Below are 17,002 nucleotides of genomic sequence, written 5' to 3'. Positions count from 1 at the left end.
TGGAAAGTGCGGGAGCGAGGCTGGCTCTCCGGCAACACTACCCCCTAACCCTGAAGGCACGGAGCTTGGTGAGGGGTGGAGGGAACAGCGGGGCCAGAAGGGCCCTCCCCAGCCCCCCCTCCCCCCCCCGCTCGCGATCTCGGGCACCCCTTCCTCTACTGCCAGCACCGTGCCGGTCAGGCAGAGCCCAGCGTGCCCCGGGCAGCCCCTATTCCCTGTTCCTCTAGGGGCATCTGCCTCCGTGGTCCCAGCCGGTTCCCCCCTACTGAAGCCGGCTGGAGACGCACACCAAAGTCACATGGCAGGCTACGGGAGCACAATTTTCTGTTCTCCCAAGTTTCAGAAGGACCCAGACTCCCTTCTCCTGGACCCTTTCTCTGGGCCCGGTTCACTCTCAGGGGTCTTCTTTCCTGGTCTAATAATCCCCGTTTGGCCAAGTGGGAAGATGCATAGAATAAAGCATCAGGCCAGTTTCTCTGGACTTCTTGCTCTCTTGTTCCTTTCAGCCTCCCACTCCCTACTCCTTCAATTTTTCTGCCCTTCCATATCCTGTCACCTGCCCTGTACTGGACTCCCTGTTTTCTAGACTTGGGAAGCTACTGAAGTTTGGGGTCCCATGAGGGGCGCAGAGCGAAAGCAATGCCCTGCTGAGGCCCTCTGCTTAGGATCAGCTCCTTCTCTGAAGGCAGGGGCTGGCGCAGGCCTGGGCACCCCGATCTCAGGAATGGCTGCTGACCCAAGGCACCCAGCGCCCGTGCCTTGCCCTTCCCAGGGTGCTTTCTGGGCTCCTAGCCCACCAGCAAGGGTGGGGGATGGTGTTTGCTGAGTCTGGAGGAGTGGCCTGCTGAGGCCACAGCTTCAGCTAAAATGACCCCAGCACATTTAATCTCTTCCACTGGACTTAATTTCCAACCACTTGATTCAATCAACCAAGCAGGAATTGTGGCAGGAGCTTCCACATCAAAGAGGGACTAGCAGTGGAGGAAGAACTGTTTCTGGGAGGGAGAAAGTCCACTCCTCGCTCTGCCAGGCACCAGAAGAGTCCTCACAGTCCTGGCATAAAGGCCAGGGGCACAGACAGAGCATGGCAGCCCCTTTTGAGGACGATTTCCAGGAGAGGACGGGGACTGCAGTTTGGAGATTGGAACAGCAATGTTGAGGGTCTTGACAATGGAGGGTAAAGATTCCTCTGCTTAGTGCCCGTGCCCTTGACCTGCCCTTGCTCACCATATAGGAAAGACTGGCTGGAACCCAGAAGCAGTCAACAGGGCTGGCCAGCCCCAGCACTACCCAGCTTAGAGACAAGGGAACTCCCATCTCCCTCCTCCCACCTGGAGGGCAAGCGACGCCAGACAGCCTCTGCTGGGCCAAGACTCAGAGGAGAATCGCTAGACAGGCAGGAGTCCTCGAGCCAGATGGGACCAGTACCTGCAGATTATCCTAACTCTGTCTCTGATAAATGAGTCTGGGCAACAGAAGTTAAGGGGGAAAAAAAGACACTAAAAAGACTGTCCCACACAAATCAACTTTTAATAACTGCAACTTGCCACCAGCCCCAGATCCAGCCGCTCTGGGGTTTATCACTGGGATGCATGCCCCAAACCGAGCTATCCATCTGCAGTAGAAGTTAAGCCAGGCCATGAACCTGCTCTCTACATGGCAGCCTGTGGCTGGATTCTCTGGAACTACACACAACTGCTTGCTTAATGCTGGAGCCAGAACTCCCAGGTTCTTGGGAGGGTAAGGATCCCAAGGAGACCCGAGGCTTAAATGGACAGCAGCGGGGAGGCCCCAGAGCTGCCCTGACTGCTGGGTTCCTGCACTGCTGCCTGCCCTCGAGGGGCTTCAGAAAGCACTCTAGGAAGGGAGGATCCTGGAGTAGCAGCTATGGAGTAGGGGGGGCCTGCAGGGGTCCTGTGGAGGCTACCCGAGGGAGGACCCACAGGCCAGCTCCTCAGAGGTCGCATCTGCCTGTGGCCCCACTCAAGAGTATGGACACACGGGATGCGGGTCCCATGTAGGGTGCTCACCCGGGCCTCTTTCCGATGGAGGGCACCCTGCCTCCAGCAGGTGCTCTCCCTTCCAGGCACCAGACCACAGCAGGAACAGATTCCTCCCCAGAGGAAACGCTCAGGCAGGCTGGATGTAAACAACAGCAGGGGAGGGGGCGGGACGCGAGGAGGAGGGAGCTCAGCAGGGGCAGAAGCTCCCAGTGGAGGGGGAGGCCGAGGCAAGGGGGAAGCTTCTGGGAAGGGAACCAGCAAAGTGGGCACCTTGAGGGCTCCAGAAGACCTGTCAGTGCTGATTTCACACACACCCTAAAGACGTCTGAATCCGAGTAGAAACGAAGAGCTAAGGTTGTGAGCCTATTGTGCCGATGAGTCAATGGACTGGAAGGCAGGGAGAGCCAACAGGAACTCCTGGTGCCAAAACTGAAATTCAGAAGGCGGTGGCTGGACAGCCGAGCACCGGGCAGATTCTAATCATCAGTTTCCCAGGAGTCAACTCTGAATTTGGAACAGGAAAGGATGTACCCCGTTCCTACACGCCCCTAGGCCTGAGCTAAGGATCCTGGTGACTGCACAGCCTGGGGCAGGGGACAGCTCAGGCTCAGCTCAGCCTCAGGCCTAAACGAAACAGAAGGAGGCTCCGGCCATCTTTGAGAGTTGATCTGTTTTCAGAAGCCGAGGAAAGCAACTGGCCTCCAGGATGTTGGCATCACCCTGAGGCCTGCCCAGCTCTTGAAAATAAAGTAGCCACAACTTGAATCTCAACAGGAAATGTGAGGGAGTGTCCAGGGAGCCCTCCCTGGAAGACCCCCGTTCTTGAGGCCTCTCCCTTGCCCACCCATTCCTCCCCAAATAAGATTATCCCTGGCTTGCCCCTCTTGGCCCCTGCTGTCCAAGCTCCACTGAAGTGTGGCCTTCACCAAGAGAACTTGGTATCTGTGTTTTTCTCCAACCTTGGAGGCAGCCCCCTCTTCCCTCGTGCCCCCTCCAGCCCAGGGGCATCATGGGTAAGGGCAGTCAGTGGCTGCTCAGGTTGGTATGCTCTCAGGAGATAGTGGAGAATTCCTTGAGCAGGACTTCCTGGCTGAGTGTGTGGAAGGCCAGGTTTCTCCGGACGTTGGTGCTAATGGATCGAACCTGGGAAAAAGGAGAGAGTCAGTTACAAATAGCAGAGGGCAGGGATGGAAACAGAGGGTCAAGACTGAGTGCCAGGAGACTCTCCTTTGGCAAATGAGCCCTTAGCAGCTATTATTCCCGCAGGCACATGAGCAAGTGGTTCCCTAACAGTGAGAAGAGAGGCTGAGACAAACTCTAGCGCATAGAGAAAAGCATCTGCGTCCTGGAGAGGGAGAAGCAGACACTAGGGAAGGCGGGGGGGGGGCGGGGGGGTAGTCTGGCTCCTGTCCTTGCCTCAGCCTTGCAGAAGGGCGACAGAGCTGGTCAGTGGTCTAGTGGAGGAGAACTCCTCACTCTTCTTTGGATTTCTCTACTTTTTCTGGTTGGAAGGAGAACTTAGAGGTGTGGCCCATGTCTGGCACAGATGGCAGGAGAACAACGACCAGGAGTAAGTCACAGGCTCGTGAGTTCCAGCTTGCGGGCAGCACCTAGGTCTTTTCTTTTTCCCATACATATTTTTTAAATGATCATTTTCATTTTATTTGAATGGCAGCGGGGGTGGGGAGAGTGAGAGAAGAAGAGAGAGATATCTTCCATCTGCTGGTTCACTCCTCAAATGCCTGCAATAGCCAGGGCTGGGCCAGGCCAAAGTCAGGAGCAGGGAACTCCATCCAAGGTCTCCAACGTGGGTGGCAGGGGCCCATGTACCTGAGCATCATGGCTGCCTCCCGTAGTGCACAATAACAGGAAGTTGGATTGGAAACAGAGGAACCAGGCATATCCCAAGTGGGCCAGGCTCGAACCAGGGCATAGCAAGTGGTGACCTAGCTGCTATGCCAAACACCCACCCCAGCATCTGGATTTCTAATTCCTGGTCTGGCATCCCTTCCACACCAAAGATGCCTGCTCACCTGAGAGGAAAGTCCAGGGTGCAGCCTTGCTGTATCCCTGGTGTTCAACTTATACTCTTACTACTCACAGACCAAAATCCTTGCAGAAGTGTGGTCTGTGTTGTGTGTGGCATGTGTGTGTGTGATCTGTGAGGAAGAGATCTGAGGGACAAACTCCCTACTCTGGAAGGGTTCCAAGAGGAACCAGCACACTCTGCAAGCAGATCCATCCAAGAGAAATCGGTGTGTACAGTGTACAAAAGAACAGGGGTGGGAAGCATGCGTGTCTGACCAGGGTCCCAAGTCCAGGGAGCTTTCATTCAGTTTCTGCTTTGCTACAGGAACCTTACTTAATGAAGTCATCAGGTAGGAAGCAGAAGAAAGGGCAGCATGGAAAACAGCAGGGAAGTCAAGCTCATTAGCTCCAAACTGGACCAAATCCTCTTTGCTCCCCTGAGTCTAAGGAACAAATATAAGCAGAACTCAGTAAGGCAGAGCTAAGTGCCAAAAAGTCAAAGCATAGTTCCTCTAATTGTCTCCCTCACAACATCCTCATCTCCCAATACCTATTTTCTTTGTTACTGGCTTTTGGGAATACCCCCACATCAATGCCAAGACTTCCCAGCTAGGGACAGCATTGTGGCGTAGCAGGTAAGGTCACCACCTGTGATGCCGGCATCCCATATGGGCACCAGTTCATATCCCAGCTGCTCCACTTCCGATCCAGCTCTCTGCTAATAGCCTAGGAAAAAGCAGTGGAAGATGGTCCAAATGCTTGGGCCCCTGCACTCACTAGGGAGACCTGGAAGAAGCTCCTGGCTCCTGGCTTTAGCCTGGCCCAGTGCTGGCTATCCCAGCCATCTGGGGAGTAAACCAGGGGAAGGAAGATCTTTCTGTCTTTCCTTCTCTCTCTCTCTCTCTCTAACTCTTTCAAGATAAATAAATACATCTTTAAACAAACAAGAAAACGACTTGCCAACCATCCCATAAAAATGCTGGGCTATGCTATGTCCTCCTCACGCTAATGATTTCCTTGTTCCCAACCAACTCAGCGCAGAGCCTATCATCCTTACCTGAAATCTTCAGAAATGCCATGTCAGGGTCAGGGGCAGCTGTGCTGTGGACTTGGCACAGAGAAGTAGGAAATGGCCTACTGCAAGTTCTGTCCCAGTGGAAGGAGGTTGGGGGACTTGGGAAGTGGGTACCAAGGCCTGTGCGTCCTGCTCTCAGGCCCTGACCAAGCAGGCAGGGCCATAGGGAGCCGAGCTTTTCCGGAGGCAGAACTGAGCACAGAGCAGGAAAGGGACACTGAGTAGGGATGGAGCAGTTCTGCAGCGATGCTGACTGGGCGGTGGAGGAGGCAGGGCAAATGCTCACTGGTGGGGTGGGTGGCTGAGAGCGGGGTCTGTAGGAAGCTGCCTGACTGGAAAGTGGGAGTGGGGGCAGGGAGTGAAGACCAGAGAATCAGACTAGGTGGCTACTGACTAGGAACCAGTTAGGAATTGAGGAAGAAGTGATTACGTAAGGAGGCAAAGAATCAATTACTCTCATTAGTGGCTCTGAGGACAGGACAAGGAGTAATGAGCCTGAGCTGCCACAGGGAACGCACATCAAACTCCAGGCCTAGCTGGGGCTGCGCAAGGACCGTCTCCATGGCTGCAGAGGAGCGGTGGGCACTGCTGTCTCAGGAATTGTGGGGAGCAACTGGGAGCAACTCGGACTAGACTAAGTTACTGGAATTAAGACTTATTCTATGCATCTGCTTTCCCACAATATGGCGCTGAGAAGGGAAACAGCTTCTACACAGCTGCCTCCAGTTCAACCAATAAACTGTGGGACCTGCTCCTGATTGGAGGAGAGCAGCGTACTCGGCGTGTGGGTAGCAGAGTTGGGATTGGTGGAAGAGGACTATAAAGGAGGAGAGAGACGGCATGCACCAGGAACATCTAAGGGGAACACCTGTGCAGCCCCCGAGAGAGCCGGCCGGCGGTGTGCCGCTCCCCCCGCGGAAGTGGGGAATGTGGCAGGGGGAACCGCCCTTCCACGGAGGTGGAAGGGATGGTAGCCAACCCGGGAAGGACCAGCAGCAAACCCGGGGAGGGCCGAGCAGACGAAAGAACAGCGCAGGGTCCTGTGTCGTTCCTCCACGAAGACGGGGAGCGACAAGGAATATCTTCTTCTCTCACTGCCTGGCTCGGGTCTGCTTTGGTAGAGAACTTGCATGTCTGATCCCGGAAGACTCTTTAGTAGTTTTAGCAGCCTTTGGCACACCACAGCTGCTCCCCAGATGCCCACCTGCATGGTGGAAGGCAACGGCTGGGAATGGGCCCCTGAGAGACACAGGCAGGGATGGGGCACTCACCAGCTCTTTGAAGAAAGCAGCCTCTTTGTGCTGCTCCGAGTAGCGCTCATACTGGTCCAGGCCGTCCTGCAGCTTCAGTGTAAGTGTGTCGTAGTTGGCTCGCACCACCTCCAGCACCTGAGAGAGGTCAAGGGCCAGGTGGGGCCTAGGTCATGCAAATCCCAGGCCACCCGGCCCCACACTGCTGCCCTGTTTGGTTGAATTCAGTCTGCTGCAGCCCCCTCTGGAGCGCTTGCTCCTACTTATCACCTGGAAAGAGACCTGGCCGCAGAGAACACTTCCTCAGCTCCCTCTGGGGCCGTTTTCTAATCTCTCCCATTCCTCACCTGTCCTGACAGCCCTGCTGTCCACCAAACCTGTTTACCGTGGGCACGGTTAAAAAACAACAAAAGCACACACAAGAAGAGGTGACAGCTGAGTGAGCTCAGCAGTGTCCCCGACCCCACCAGTGCTCTCAGCCCCACCCAGAGGCTTTCTCCGGCCAGGCGGTCACAGTTCCTGCGGAGGACTTTGCCAACGTCTCCTTCCTTCTCTCTTTCTGGGAGCCATATTTCTTCAGTTCTTGGATGTTCCTCAGCACCATCTGCAATCGTTTCCATCTCTCACTGCCAAGTCAGTTTTCCTACCCCAGTGTCTAGACTGAACTTTCTGGAATCCCAGCCTTGGGTTGTAGCGGCACTTTCAAGACTAAGCTACAGCCTTTTGTTCCGACTTTTGATAGATGAAGGGTTTGGACTTCCACTGATTCCAGGAGCCTTGGATATCTGTGGCTAGAGAAAGAAGTGACTGCCACAGCCAGGCCGATGGGACTTCAGCTTGTAAGACCATGAGTCAAAGGCCAGGACAGCTGGGAGACAGGCACTCCATCAAGTTAGAAGTGAGCTGGGCAGCCAGGAGAGACTGAGAGAGAGAAGGACTCTGGTAATCTGGGTGAAGTCGAACTCACTGGAAGGGAAGTCTGACACTATGGCGAGCTCCTTGCTCAGAAGGGAGCTTGGGGGAAATAAATGAGTGATGAAGGACACTTAACTTTGGCAGAAGGCAGAGGGATGAAGGGACAAAGCCAGAGCCAGGACAGCTCAGAGCAATGGAGGACAGACTCCCCAAGGGTAGAAAAGTAACTATCTGTCCCCTTCACCAGTCTAAACTTGGACCTGGGCAGATGTGGTAGCCATCACTTTACCTACCAAGAATTCCGGAGGACAGAGAAGAGTGGAAGAGCTTGGAAGGCTTGGTCCTGACGGGACAGTCTCCACATGTGAGTTCAGAGGGAAGGAACAGAGGGCAAAGGGCTGGCCCAGCTTTCTTCCCTCCAGACCCCCAGCTCCTCAAGACCGTTAGTCCTAGCTGTGCCCACAGACCCTAGTGTGGGCTGGCACCTCTGCTTCTGGTTCCATCAGCTCTGTAGGCAGGAGGACTGGAACTCAGCAATGACAGTCACCCACAGTAAACCACAAAGTAATCACGCACATGGGTTGCAGGTGTGCCTAGAGTAGCTACAGCCATGGCCTTGGCTCCAAAGTGAATAGCTCAGGTGCCAGTTCGTGTCCCGGCTACTCCTCTTCCCATCCAGCTCTCTGCTGATGGCCTGGGAAGGCAGTAGAAGATGGCCCAAGTGCTTGGGCCCCTGCACCCACATGGGAGACCAGGAGAAGCACCCGGCTCCTGGCTTCGGATCAGCGTGGTGCACCGGCCGCAGCGGCCATTGGGGGGTGAACCAATGGAAAAAAGGAAGACCTTTCTCTCTCTCTCTCACTGTCCACTCTGCCTGTCCAAAAAAAAAAAAAAAAAAAAAAAGTGTCAGGTACCAAAAGATAGAAACTATCCTAAAGCCAACGTCTGAGAAAAAGGCACAGCAGCTGAAGAGTTGGCTGTACCTTCTTCTGCTTCTTTTTAGGATTTATTTATTTGAAAGAGTTACAGTTACAGAGAGAGAGACAGACAGACAGACACAGATCCATCTGCTGGTTCACTCCCAAGATGTCCGCAATGGCCAGGGCCAGATGGAAGCCAGGAGCCAGGAGCTTCATCTGGGTCTCCCACATGGATGGCAGGGGCCCAAACACTTGGCCCATCTTCCACTGCTTTCCTAGCCCACTAGTAGGTCAGAAGTGGAGCAGCAGGGACAAGAACTGGCACCCATACGGGATGCTGGTGCTGTGGGCAGCAGCTTTACCCTCCACGGCACAGCGCTGGCCTCAGCTGCACCTTTTGCCCGTATCTAGAGAGCCTCAGGCTTCAGGAAAGTCTGCTTTGATCACCTGGGCTCTCTGCTCTTGCCACAGTAAAGTGGAAAGTCTAAGGTCTTGCTGAGAATGCAGATTTTTCCTTTCCCAGTAAAGTTTGCTTTGGCCAGGATAGCCCAGCTTCATTTGCCACAGGGAGGTGAAAGCAGAGAAGGCCCCCTGGAAGGAAACCAGGGGCCAGGGCTGAATCATGTACTTAAGAGAGAGCATGACCTCTGCTCTCCTCTTGTCCAGATACTGCCCATTGCCATTTCTGCCTCCTTGGCCTTTCCTTGCAGGTTAACCTCCTTTCCTCTTGTGCCCGGAGGAAAGTTGCTTGACAGTTCATTGAGCATCTGCTGTCTCCTGCCCTCATCACTTCTCTCTTACTCCCATGGGAAGAAAACCTTCTAAGCTCAGGTCTGGGCCCCAGCCCATTCTGGACTTCAGAGCACTATGGGTACTTGCCGGGTCTGGTACTTGACTTTGACCTCTGTAGCTTCAGACATTAAGAAAATGTCCTATTTGAGCCTCAACATAGGCCTTGTGCTTTTTACCTCAATTTGCAGCCTTGGTATCTTGTTTCCTGGAACTCCAACTCCCCTGCACTCCATTGAGATCCCTTTCCAATCCACCAGGTAGAATGTTCCCCGAGCACAAGGCCACCTGCTTTCACTTGGGCTTGTGGGCTTCCTATGCCTACCTGAGGTCAATGTAGCTTCAAAATCAGTAAAGCGTCTAAAGTCACAGGCTCTTTAAAGAATCCTTCCATGTCTACCCACGACCTCAGAAAGCAGGTCCTGGCAAGAGCCTGGCATACAGAACTCCAGTAGGAGCTCCGTTCCTTGTTACAGGACTTCACACCACTCCTGCAACTTCTTTGAGCCTCAGCCCTTCTCTACAAAATGGAACTTGAATTCGTTTTCCTAAAATGATACATGAATAAAAGCTTTGAGCTTTTCTTAAGAGCTGATGAATCCTAATGGCTAGAGTAACCTGCACAGCTCTTAGGACCCATCAGTGACTACCTTCATGGTACAAGAAAGACTCGCCTACTTCAAACTGTCCCAAATATCCTATGTGCATAAATTATTCTTTACCACAGGGGAGTATTTTTTGGATTTAAGTGGATGGCAGGGAGTATACAAATGGCCTCAGTCTCAAGGAGCTCATGCTCTTTTCTTTGCCTTAAAACACTTTGCTGAAGCTGGCACTGTGGTACAGTAGTAAAGCCACCACTAGTGATTCTGGCATCTGATATCAGAGTGCCAGTTGGAGTCCCAGCTGCTCTGCTCCAGAACCACCTCCCTGTTAATGTGCCTGGAAAAGCTGCAAAAGATGGTTCAAGTATGTGGGCCCCTGCCACTCACAAAGGAGATCGAGATGGAGTTCCAGTCTCCAGGCTTTGGCCTGGACCAACCTTGGCCATTGTGGCCATTCGGGGAGTGAATAGGCAGAGAAAGATATCTGTCTCTCCCCCTCTTTCTCTGGGTTTCAAATAAAGAAATAAAAAATCTTAAGAAAAAAAATACCACTTTACTTCAACTTAGGTGAGGGAAAAGCAAACTGAATGGAGCAGTGGGGGGGTGGGGCATGAAAATGTCACCAGAGGGTCAGAACCACAGACATAATCATTCTGGAAACAACCTCTGAAACCACCTACTCACTTCATGACCTTCATTTCACAGACAAGAAAACAGAAGCCCAGAAAGATTATCAACTGCCCAAAGCCATAAACCCGGGATTAGACACAAGAATTTTTTTCACTCCTAATCTAATGCTCTTCCCGTACTGCATGCTAGTTTAACCTGGTGCATGTTCTTGGGTTTACAGGCCAAACTTGTCTTCAGAGACCAAAGTTTCAAGGAATTCAAACTAACTTCTCCTGAGAAGTGAGCAGCCTGACGTGAGGAACCGGGGAGGAGACCTGCTGAAGGGCGGCTCTCGTTGTCTGAGCCTCCGTGACCGCCAGGCTCCGCAGGGCTCCAGGGCTGCCGATCCCCACAGCAGCAGGGGAGGCCTGGCTCAACCCTGCTGACAGTTGGTACAAACCACCTTGACTCTGCAGACCACTCCAAACTCACCGTCAGCAAATCTGTTTCTGGCTGCTATTCTGATTGCTAAGAACTCACTGAAGAAGCTTGAATTCAAAGGTCGTTAGTCTTCAGTCAGGCTTTTTAGGCCTCAGCCAGCCTGCGGTCCACAGGCAGAGAGACGGATGCCTGTGCACAATAAATGCACACAGAGCAAGGCCAATCTTCCACTTTTCCCAAGAAACTAATCATCCTGTTCCACTTCCATATATGCTTCTGTTTTAACCCTAACAAGCCCTGATGATAGAAAAATTAATCTCTGGATGGTCTGAAGCAGTTTATAGGAGTTAAAAGGGAATCAGAAGAGAAAAAGGCTTTTTTAGAGGACTGGAATGATCATCTCCATCTATCTCTTCCACTGAACTTTGACCATTTTTTTTTAAAGATTTATTTATTTATTTGAAAGTCAGAGTTACATAGAAAGAAGGAGAGAGGCAGAGACAGAGAGAGAGGTCTTCCATCCACTGGTTCACTCCCCAGATGACTGCAACAGCCAGAGCTGTGCCAGTCTGAAGCCAGGAGCCAGGAGCTTCTTCTGGCTCTTCCACGCAGGTGCAGGGGCCCAAGTATTTGGGCCATCTTCTACTGCTTTCCCAGACCATAGCAGAGAGATGGATCAGAAGTGGAGCAGCCAGGACTTGAACTGGCGTCCATATGGGATGCCAGCACTGCAGGCGGTGGCTTCACCCACTATGCCATAGCGCCACCCCCTGACCATTTGTTCTATTTCAGGTATTTACTCACTAGAGAATAGGGATTTATTTATTTATCTATCTATTATTTTTACCTCATTCATTTATCAGGCAGGAAAGGACAGTCCGAGGAACCAAGTTCTGAAACCCCAAACCCCACCACCAGGCCTGTGTCTGGATGCTGCCCTTGCTTTTCTTTTCCATCAGGGTACCTGAGCAGGTACTACATATTTACTTATTTATTCCTTCCTTTCTTCCTTCCTCCTCTCTCTCTTTCTTTTTAAGATTTTTATTTATTTATTTGAGAGGTAGAGTTACAGACAGAGAGAGGGAGAGACAGAGATCGAGATCTTCCATCCATTGGTTCACTCCCCAAATGGCCACAACAGTCGGAGCTGGGCCAGTCCAAAGCCAGGAGCCAGGAGCTTCTTCTGGGTCTTCATGCAGGTGCAGGGGCTCAAACATGTGCGCCATCTTCCACTGCTTTCCCAGGCCACAGCAAAGAGCTGGATTAGAAGAGGAACAGCTGGGACATGAACTGGTGTCCATATGGGATGCTGGCACCTCAGGCATAGGCTTAACCCACTGTGCCACGGCGCTGGTCCCTTTTTTTGTTTTTAAGATTTATTTATTTATTTGAAAGGCAGAGTTACAGACAAAGAGAGGGAGAGACAGAAAGACAGAGAGAGGTCTTCCATCTGCTGGTTCACTCCTTTGGCCACAACGGCCAGAGCTGGGCCAGGCTGAAGCCAGGAACCTAGAACTTCTTCTGGGTCTCCTCCATGGGTGCAGGGAACCAAGCACTTGGGCCATCCTCCACTGCTCTCCCATGCATTAGCAGGGGGTTAAATCAGAAGTGGAACAGCTGGGATTCGAATCAGTGCCCAAATGGGATGCCAGCATTGCAGGTGGAGGCTTAATGCGTTAACACAACACCAGCCCCAGGTACTACTTATTCTAAAAGCTGATGGAGGAAGAATGAACTCATGACAAAATGAGTAAGAGTTCATCCCTCACAATAGCTTAGGGACATGCTTCTCCTGGTGCCCCAAGAACCAAGAAGGTCTGAACAATAAGGCTTGCTCCCCGGTCCACATCTCTAAACTACTCACTGCCTCACTTTACTGGTCTGAGCATGTCCTATCCCTGAAAGAAACAGTGCTGGGCACACGTAGGCTTTCAGAAATGGTCAGTGGCAAATGAACTGCTGAGTAAAAGAGAAGGTCCAAGGGGTTGTAGGCAGCTTTTATGGTAAATAAGACCGAGGTCTCCCTCTCATAATCCAGGCAGGATGACATGACAAGTCAAATATACTATTTTTCAGGCACGGAGGCTGAAGCCTTTTCCCTCCTAATACCAATACACGTCCCTGCACTCAAAGGGAGATACTCAGGGCCTTGCTAACTCCCTCTTCTGGATTTGCTGCAGGGCTGAAATGCTCTTCTCTGTGAAAGGACCTAATCCAGCCTCCCACCCTTCCTGTACCTTCCTAAAACCAGATCTTTCCTAGGACTGGCTATGTGTCTCCCAATGAAGAACATCAGCCACAAGCACTAGATGTCTATCTCTAACTTTGCAATTTCACCAGGCTACGGACATCCTCTCAGTGGTATTCTCATATTAAGTGGAAGTCAAGTGTTGGTCAACTTGGAAGAGGAATTCTGATGAGAGAAAAGCAAAAAGTCAATTCTTCCACCACATCCACACTCATTCTTCCAAATTCAGGGTTAATTCAAGACAAACAAGAAGCATTACAAAGATGTTCTCTTAAGTACAGACTCCGGAGGGTCACCGTTGGGCCAGCTGCACCTGGGTACCGAAACAGTTTCAACCAATCCGAGTCATTTGTAAGCCAGCACAGTGCTTAAGAGTACGGCTCTCGAGTCAGCCTGCCTGGACTCGTACCCCAGCTTTAGTCGTTATATTCAGGGTAGAGGTGGGGGAACCTCAGCTTTCTCATCTTTAAAAATGGGATTAATAATAATTGTATCATTTAGGGCTTACTCTGAAGACTAAATAAAGCAGCATATATGTAAGTGCCAGGCATAGTGCTTGACAGATAGAAAGTGGTAATAAGTGTAGCTGTCATTATTATTTATTGCACCCTGATAGGACCTGTTAACTGTTTAATGACCTGAAATTGGGAAAATTGACCTATTTCCATAGCTTTCCTTCCAACCTCTGCCATCAACAAGAAAATTCCCCCAGTTCGCCAACCTTTCTGGAAGATATCTGTATTCCACAGGCTTTCCAGTGAGGCATTTCCTGGGGAGGGGGGAATATAACTGCTTTAGGGATTGAGCATTAGCAGGTACAGGCAGGCAGAGTGGCAGGTCCTCTCCTGGAGAAGCAAACATGCTGCTATTACTGACTTCCAAACCGAACTGTCAGAGCTTGAAGCTCAGCACCCAGAAGGAAGGGACCCAATGTCCCATCAGGATCTTTCACAAAGCCAAACACAGTCCTAGAAACAGTCAACACTCAACATGCTTGTGCACTAATTTAGTGACATAGGCCCACCCAAAAAGGAAAGGAATCTCTCACCAAGGTCACATGGTAAGATTAGCGTTAGATCCTGACAGTCCCCTCTGCATTGTTCTTAACACTCTGACAAGCTTCTAAAGCCCTCAGAGCCAAGTCCTGCCTTCATGGAACTAAGAGACAAACTGGGGAATCAAGACCAACCAGCACAGACATGCACACCTCCAGATGGAAGCGCATACGGGGGTCAAGCCGTTAGCATGAAATGTGCAGTCAGCAACATAACTGACTAGTGGCTGCTTGGCTGAGATAGTGCCACATCTTTTAAGAAAAAGATAATTAGGGGCCAGTGCTGTGGCATACTGGGTAAGGCCACCGCCTGCAGTGCCCGCATCCATACGGGTGCCTGTTCGAGTCCTGGCTGCTCCACTTCTGATCCAGCTCCCTGCTAATATGTCTGGGAAAGCAGTGGAAGATGATCCAAGTGCTTGTGTCCCTGCTCCCACGTGGGAGACCCAGAAGAAGCTCCTGGCTCCTGGCCTTGGATCGGCTCAGCTGAGCTCCAGCTGTTGAGGCCATTTGCAGAGTGAGCCAGTGGATGGAGGACCTCCCCTGCCTCCCCTCTCTGTAACTCTGCATTTCAAATAAATAAATAAATCTTTTTTTTTTTTTTTTTTTAAGAAAAGGATACTTAAAGAATCTAGGGTCTTGGCCGGTGCCACGGCTCAACAGACTAATCCGCCTTGCGGCGCCGGCACACCGGGTTCTAGTCCCGGTCGGGGCACCGGATTCTGTCCCGGTTGCCCCTCTTCCAGGCCAGCTCTCTGCTGTGGCCCAGGAGTACAGTGGAGGATGGCTCAAGTGTTGGGCCCTGCACCCCATGGGAGACCAGGAGAAGCACCTGGCTCCTGCCTTTGGATCAGCGTGGTGTGCTGGCCGCAGCGCGCCGGCCACAGCAGCCATTGGAGGGTGAACCAACAGCAAAGGAAGACCTTTCTCTCTGTCTCTCTCTCTCACTGTCCACTCTGCCTGTCAAAAAAAAAAAAAAAAAATCTAGGGTCTCTTCTTTTTTATCACTTCTACTTAAAAAAAAATTTATTTAGGCTGAATCACACACACACACACACACAGAGAGAGAGAGAGAGAGAGAGAGAGAGAGAGAGAGGCACAGAGATCCTCTACCCACTGGTTCACTCCTTAAATGCCTACAACAGCCAGGGCTGGGTCTCCATGTGGGCAGCAGGGGCCCAAGCACTTGAGCCATCATTTACTGCCTCCCGGATGTGTTAGTAGGGAGTTGGATTGGAAGTGGAGTAGCTGGGACTCAAACTGATACTCTACACAGGCACCCTGAGAAGCAGCTTAACCTGCTGTGTCCAAGCACTGGCCCTCACCTCCTCCATTTTATATCACTGTGGTAGTTAATTCTGAGTGCAGCTGCAGGAAAGACCGTTAGCTTGCACAGGTCTGGGAGTCTGGCCTGACAGCTAGGCTCCAGCAGGGGAGTCACTGAATGGCAGACTGCTTAGGCTCAGCTCTGACACTGGGAAATAAGTCCGGTACCAAGAACGAGCAAAGATGGAAAAGGTCAAAAAGAACGTCATTTTTACCCCTAAAGCACACAAAACTAGAGTTTCAGCTTCTCAGAAATCAGCTTTGATCCATTCTGAAATGCCTTCAGAGATGTGTTCAATTTAGCAACAAATTTCAGCTGCAAATATTCAGCTCAACTGTGCGGTGTACTCATTAGATAACTGTCCAAAACAATCTGAGTAGCCACACACAGTGATCTTTGAGCAGCCAGGTTCAAAATCTTGCTGAGCTATTTTTAGTACCTGCTTACATACAGCATCCAAAAGATTCACATCTCAGAAGACAAGGAGAGAAGACAATTAGACTCATGAGCTCCAAGGCCAACTAGCATGCAGAGGACTACTAGCCCCCGCGATGCTGCTGCTCACGCTTCTCTCAAGACAAAGCCTGACCTGATGACACGGCCCAGGAGAAGCAGAGGGACCAAGCAGACAGCTAGAAAGTACAAAAATGTCTGAAACCCAACAGCTTGACTTTTCAATTCCCCTTTAAGCCTTTGTAAGTGATCAATGTTAGGGCTGGCACCTGGGCACAACAACAGAATGGAAAAATGGGGGAAAGGAAGAGGTAACTTTAGTGAATCACCTTTAAATAAATAAAAACAATATAAAAACGCTTATTATATATGAGTATGCCATTTCCAACATCCATTCAAGACCTTCCACTGCAGTAACTGAAGACGGAGGAAAGAAGAGAGAGAATGAAGTAGGACAACACAATATATATGAACGGGGAAGGTTCTCTGAAAAAGTGTACAACATTTTAAAATTTCAGCTGGCTAACTCAGGGTATATTACAATATTTTAATGTAGTTCAGGACTTCCACATGCAGTCATGACTGAGTAACTAGGAACTGGGAAGGAAACAATTTATTTCAGGCATTGGACTATAGGCAGCGTAGGACAGGAATCCTGATAAAAGGAAGACACCGTGAACATGGAAGTTTTTTTGTACTAAGGAGACCAATTGGATTTGGGGAGGCAGGAGTAGCTGGAATTTATGAGGCGATATCCAGAGAGGAGGGAGGCAGGCAAAGGACATTCAGGAAGCTGCACAGTGTTCCACTGATTGTAAGGATTACAACCAGGCCAGACAAAAAAACAAAAACAAAAAAACAAAAAAACAAACAAACAAACAAAAAAAACCTGATGGAAAATCTGTAAGCTGAACAATTCTCATAGTTCACCTGAGACTGGGAGGTGTCTGAAGAGAGTACTTGCTGAACACATGGACATTCAAGAGGAACACCAGAACGGTCACGCCTTAGTAGTGGCTCTAAACTACATGGAGATTTGTAAGAAGTTTCAAAGGGATCAGACATAACTTAACTGCCTTCCTAAATATCTTTCCAACACTATTTGAAGACAATAAAATTAAGCACTCAACCACATGACAATCACAATGCCCAGTATCCAATCAAAAAATTGAGAGACGTGTCAAGAAACAGAAAAATCTGGTCCATAACCAAGAGAAATATCAGCCAATAGAAAAAGACCCCTAACTGGGAGAGGTGATGGAATTAGAAGAGATATTTAAAGAGC

At 50.8% G+C, this 17,002-nt stretch overlaps 1 protein-coding gene across 4 annotated transcripts in view; it reads right to left on the bottom strand.

The window, feature by feature from the left end:
* Nucleotides 1-1,506: 1,506 nt before the first annotated feature.
* ARMH3 (armadillo like helical domain containing 3) overlaps nt 1,507-17,002 on the bottom strand; it is a 217,599-nt gene continuing 202,103 nt past the window's right edge. For all 4 annotated transcript variants that reach the window (XM_008270392.4, XM_002718677.5, XM_017348512.3 and 1 more), the window contains 2 exons: nt 6,378-6,494; nt 1,507-3,146 (listed from right to left, as the gene is read on the bottom strand). In XM_008270392.4, coding sequence (XP_008268614.1) covers nt 3,054-3,146; nt 6,378-6,494 — 210 coding nt within the window. In that variant the 3' untranslated portion in view covers nt 1,507-3,053. The remainder of the gene's footprint in view (nt 3,147-6,377; nt 6,495-17,002) is intronic.

Source organism: Oryctolagus cuniculus, chromosome 15 (assembly GCF_964237555.1).
Source record: "Oryctolagus cuniculus chromosome 15, mOryCun1.1, whole genome shotgun sequence".
Taxonomy (NCBI): Eukaryota; Metazoa; Chordata; class Mammalia; order Lagomorpha; family Leporidae; genus Oryctolagus; species Oryctolagus cuniculus.
Note: the sequence above shows the minus strand (reverse complement) of the source record. Positions and strands in the feature narration are given on the sequence as shown.